Raw genomic sequence first — 6000 nt, 5'->3', positions numbered from 1 at the left:
AACTCGAGGATCAAGATAGCAGGTAAGCTTTTTAATGGACTGCACTTTGTCAAAAAGGTCCAAGGATGAGGGGAAGGAAGGAGTCAGTGCACTTCTTGTAGTGAAGGTAGCTTAAGTCCATCCGAGATTGAAAGAAAAAAAACCAATTCCTTGCATCTGGTCACGGAATAGTTGGGAAGGTAGAGTAAACTGTGTGTGGGAAAGAGAATGAATAGCATGGAAAAGGAAGCAAGGATTTCCGGAGTCTTTCCAGGATCTCTAAATAATATCTGATGAGATTTTGCACTCTCATAATATATAGGGAGGTGGGATATGTGCCATTGTTTTCAGGGTATCTTATTTTAACTCAAAAATTTCAAGAATACTGTGATACATGAAAATGAGAATGTGATTCAGGAAAATGTCATTTGGAAAAGGCACATTTCTTCATAAAAAACAAATGAGGCCATTATTCATTATGTTGCAGACCTGAGTGATAAAGCTAAATCATGTGAATTTGAACACTTAACAGATTGGCTAACTAGAGACTGAATTATTTTTAGGAAAACTGATAACCAAATCACAGCAAAATTATTGCAAAGTATGGACTTGACTTTGCAAAGTCAATATTTGTGCTATTGAAAACCATGCTTCCCAAGTGAAAATGGTAGTGAAAACCATGCTTCCCAAATGAAAGTGGTAGCAAGCAGTAAAAGGCCTGAAGTGTCTCTAATTCAAGTGCATATCAAGACATGAAGAGACACTATAAAGGGAAACAGATTGCATATACCAGGGCTTCAACGCAAACTAGTGTACAGTGCTTCTTAATGGCTAATCTTTCCCTTATAGATCTTGAATGTGGAGAAATTGTGGCACATATTAGAAGTCAGGAGGGCTGCTAAGATAGATACAGAAAGAACCAAATGGATCAGAAGATCAGCTTAATTATATGGCCTGTATCATCCATCAGTGAGAGGCAACAAAGCCTCTACATTCTCCATTGCAAGACAGCTCAGATGAGGCCTGATCCACAGCTTGTTGAAATCAATTAGACTTTCCATTGACTTCAGTATGCTTTGGATCAGGCCCAGGAGGCATATCGGAAGCTTAGAAAAGTGTCTCCACAAAAACTCAATGCTCATTCTTCAAGACTGATGGCAACCTCATGGGCACAGAAGTTTCATGCTTTCTATGAAGAGATGTGTGGAGTAAACACCTTTGCTCCACACTAAGTAATAGAAACTAAACATATACAAGCATCAGTGGGCACCTTCTTCAGCAGAGGGGCACTGGATGCAATAGTACTCCAGCAGTCCACTTTTCATAATGAATTACACATTGTTATTTTAATAAATTCAGATACCCTTTCTAGCGGGCACTGCTGAAAAAAATGCTACTTACAATCTGTGGAGCTGCCTCAGAAAAAGAATAGGCAATTTTTTGTTTTTATCTGCAAATTTTCTTTCTTTGATCAGGCAGGTCCATCATTTTGTCCCTCCCTTAAATTACTTGGTTTTGGTAAGGGTATGAGGACCTTATATTAATACATTTGTCTTCATCCCACATGTTCTACAACAATAAATGTTATCAACAGGAATGATGATTTGTTCCAAGTGTATTAAAATCACAATTGAGTACTTTACAGCTCTGTAAGTTATTCTGCCTGGCTCTCTAGTGGGAAAGGCTTTGCCTGCACCCCGAACTAACATATTTGTCTCTACCTCCAAACTGAAGAGCCCAGGTTCGAATTTCTGGACCTGCCTGATCTAAGAAAGATATTTTGCAGGTAAGAACAAGAAATGCTCTAATATTTGCAAACTTTCATAATGTCTTTCAATACAGTTTATTTCTGAAGAATTTGTATCATACAGATTTCAACCTAAGTGAAAACACTGCTGCCCTTGGTGTTAGAAATAAGTAGTGTCATTTTCTTTTTGCAGTGAAATCTTTCATCCAATCATAGACTTGTATGCAAATATACCATAGCCAGTTCAGATAAAATAGTACAAATGAAGCTAAATGCTCAGTCAGGACAAAATCACTCAGCTTCTCTGATTCCTCATTTCACCTGTGTTTCAGGAACTAACTAAACATGTCAACTGAAAATACGAAAAAACAAATCCCAGATAGCAATTCTGCTCCAGCTCTGCCTGCACCACTCAGTGATCTGAAAATTAAGTATACTAAGGTTAGTAGTATTATGCATGTTTATTAACTTGCCTTAGGCATTCATATAAGACTATATATGTACTTAAGTAGTTTTGTTCAAACCATTGAAATAACACTAACTCAATTATTGTTTGCAGTGTCGTTGTAGCCATGTCGGTCCCAGGATATTAGAGAGACAAGGTGGATGAGATAATCTTTTCTGAAGAGCTCTGTGTAAGCTTGAAAGCTTGTCTCTCTCACCAACAGAAGTTGGTCCCATAAAAGATATTACCTCACCCACCCTTGTCTCACTAACTCAATTGTGTATTTACAAATATTTACCTAGATTTAATTTGTATATTGTAATTTCTGGAAATGTTCTCTGATCTCTTCTGTCACAAGAAACTCTTCTAAAGAGTTGGTAAGTTTTATACTACTATTTTTTGGTGTGCTGTCCATATTTTTTTCAGAAGCTAAGATATGTGGTCATAAGTATCCTGGAAAATGTAAATGACCCAGAGAAGGAAACATTTACATCATTTCAATGAACAGGAAGAAAATAAAATGTAATTGTAGAATATGTTAACAGTTAGTCTAATTTTTAAATAAACTGGGATATTTACAAACAGATTTTAAGAATTATGCCAATGATGTTGGTCTAAAGGAAGGTTTTAAAAAAAAATAAAATAAAACAAAACTAAAGCAAGGGTCCTCCTGCATTTGACATATTTTCCTACAGATAATAAATCTGTTTGTCTTGCTAAGCAAGCAACTATCAATAAAACAGCTAAAGTCCACCATTGCTAATTAGTCAGTATTATCAGGAACATTGTACAATAGCAAATTCTTTCCATGCTCATTTAAAAACACACAGATAAGGTAAGCATGAAATGGATCCTCTGGGCTAACCCTAAACTGAGACTTGTATTCCTGGCTTAAAAAGACACTTAATGTGTTTCGTACCACAGTACACAGAGAGTTGCAAGAGTCTCTGAACTTTGAGCAAACAGCAAAGTCATTGGTAGTTTCTGCAATCTCAGACTTTCAGGTACAATGTTTGGTAGAGCAAAGAGAAATGCAGCAATAAACAGAAACTGAGAAATTTCTATAACAATTGTAGCTTTTGCTGGCCATGGCTATCTCAAGTTCTGGACACAAATCAAAATGCCACATAGTATGTTACTGCTATACAGAAAAGTTCACAAGTAAAACAATCAAGAAAGTGTTCTTGTTGCGACTTCTTGAGCTAACCTTCAATTTTTCCAAATATAAATATTCCCAGATCATAGTCTGTACCTTTCTCATAAAGATTGAACTAAGCATTCTAAAGAGATACTTAACACACTGAAGAGTCAATTGCCAGAAGCTGGGAATGGGTGACCGGGGATGGATCACTTGATGATTGTCTATTCTGTTCATTCTCTCTGGGGCACCTGGAATTGGTGACAGTCGGAAGACAGGATACTGGGCTAGATGGACCTTTGGTCTGACCCAGTATGGCCGTTCTCATGCTCTTAATTTGGATGGATTAATTTTTAAATTGTTAAAGATAGTTTGGATCCTGAATTGGGGAATGATCCTGAATTCCTTCTATACCCTAAACTCCTAAAGCGACATGCCAATGAAATCAGTAAGTATTTTAGGTATTTAAGAAATGTAAATTGGCTCACATGTACTGGTAAATATTTTACTTTGTTACAGTAAAGAATTAGACAATGATTGTTTAACAAATTATTTCTGTTGTGATGCTGCGGAAAAGAGCAGGTCCTATGTCGCTCCCACAGCCAGGCATCAAAGCACAATTAGTTACTTATCAGGTAGTTAAATTACATGAGAGAGCAGAAAAAACAAAATTTCTCTTGCCACCGCTGCTCTTCAGTGTCTGAGGGAAGACCATGGTGTGTGGAAAGTTAAATCACTTACGGTAAATAAAGGAAAAGTGAAACATAAATATACAATATATTTTAATCATTGCAGCTAGAAGCAAAGAAGAGGAAATAATAAAATGGTTTAAAATTAAAAAAAAGTGTCAAACCCTGCTCAGCTGCCACCTAACCCTGTAGGTGCCTAAAATCCCTAGGTGCCTGAGTTTCCACGGTTACATACAGTATGTTTCTGCCAGTGAGGATGCACACAGCCAGCTCATTTTAAGACTCCTGGGCACCTATTTTATGCCTAAGGACAGATCCTCAGACTAGGCAAGATCCTCAGACTAGGCATTCCTCTGCCTATTTCACCTGATCCAACAGGCATTTTCACACAAAATAGCCCCGGGGCAGAGGGAGTATGAGGAGGACTCCTCCATCACAGCCTTTAGCGTGTGGCTAGAGCACTCATCTGGAATGTGGAAGACTAGGGTTCAGTGCCCCCCTTTGTCTGATGTGGAGCAGGGATTTGAACTTTTTTCCCCACCTGTCAAGGGAGGGTCCTGACTAGCTGATTATGAGATATTCTGGTCTGCAGATCTCTCAGTCTCTCCTATTGAAGCTGTTCCAATGTGTATGAATAATTAAATATGCATTGGGCCAACGAGAGAGTAGGAATGACTCTGTGGCCCAGTGGTTGGAGTACTCCCCTGATTGATGAGAGACCTGCATTCAAACTTCCTTCTCCACACCTAACAGAGAGGAGAATTCAACCAAAGTCTCCAGTGTCCTGGATGAGTGCTAAAATATATAAGGGAGGCCTTTTTCCTCACCTGCATGCCTCCTTGGCATTTCTTGCAAAACATGGTTTAGACACCTAACTCCAGCAGAGAGTTCATGGCTGAGAATCCCAGAATTTAGGCATCTAACTCCCTGAGAGGGGCAGAACTTATGTTATATCCATCTCCTCAGCATTTCTGATTGACTAGCTTAGGTGGCTCCCCGTGCAGCATGCTGGCTTTTGTGGGTCCCAATCTTAGGTGCCAAACTCTCCCTATGCATTGTATAGGGCCTAGGTGCCTAACTTGGGGCTGTGGTTTTCACTGGGTAGCAAGATGCCTAAAAGTGAAGCACTACAATGCTCAGCATTGCAATACTTAAGTCACTTTGTGGATCTAGCACAAAGAAAGTGGGGCAGAATCAGACCCTGCAGATTCCCTTTAATAGTGATTCAGGTTTAATTGACTGGTTTTTGATGGTTCAAGGAACTCTTTAGGTTTGGCTGAATTGGTGGGATTTTCCATTCATACCATATCAAACACCCACAGATGATCAGGATAGAGTGGCCAGGTGTCTGGTTTTTGACTGGAACACCCGGTTGAAAAGGGACCCTGGCAGCTCTGGTAAGCTGTGCTGACCAGACCATTAAAAGTCTGGTTGGTGGTGCAGTGGATCTAAGGCAGGCTCCCTAAGGCTCCCAGAAGCAGCGGCATGTCACCCCTCCAGCTCCTACGCATAGGGGCAGCCAGGAGACTCCGCATGCTGCCCCCACCCCAAGCACCAGCTCTGCAGCTCCCATTGGCCAGGAACTGGGGGTAGCGCCTGCAGATGGCGCAGCGCGCAGAGCCACCTGGCCATGCCTCCGCATAGAAGCCGGAGTGGGGACATACCGGTGTTTCTGGGAGCTGCATGAGATAAGCGCTGCCCGGAGCCTGCACCCCCGCCCCACTCCCATGCCCCAACCCCCTGCCCCAGCCCTGATCCCACTCCCACCCTCCGAAACCCTTAATCCCAACCCAGAGCACCCTCCTTCCCCCCAAGCCTCTCATCCCCAGCCAAACCCTGGAGCTTACACCCCCAGCCAGAGCCCTCACCCCCTTCTGTGCCCCAACCCCCTGGCCCAGTCCTGATCCCCCTCCCACCCTCTGAACCCCTTGGTCCCAGCCTGGAGCATCATTCTAAATCCCTCATCCCTGGCCCCACACTAGAGCCCGCACCCCATGCCCCA

The 6000-nt window shown here is 41.5% G+C and overlaps 1 protein-coding gene across 1 annotated transcript in view; it reads left to right on the top strand.

Annotated features, from left to right (window-relative positions):
* The first annotated feature begins 1904 nt into the window (after nucleotides 1–1904).
* Nucleotides 1905–6000, top strand: part of ALDH1A1 (aldehyde dehydrogenase 1 family member A1) — a 46141-nt gene continuing 42045 nt past the window's right edge. The window contains exon 1 of the mRNA XM_024105420.3: nucleotides 1905–2167. Within this exon, the coding sequence (XP_023961188.1) occupies nucleotides 2072–2167 (96 nt within the window). The 5' untranslated portion in view covers nucleotides 1905–2071. The remainder of the gene's footprint in view (nucleotides 2168–6000) is intronic.

This window comes from Chrysemys picta, chromosome 6, assembly GCF_011386835.1.
Source record: "Chrysemys picta bellii isolate R12L10 chromosome 6, ASM1138683v2, whole genome shotgun sequence".
In the NCBI taxonomy this organism is placed as follows: Eukaryota; Metazoa; Chordata; order Testudines; family Emydidae; genus Chrysemys; species Chrysemys picta.
This window is presented reverse-complemented; position numbering and strand designations above follow the sequence as displayed.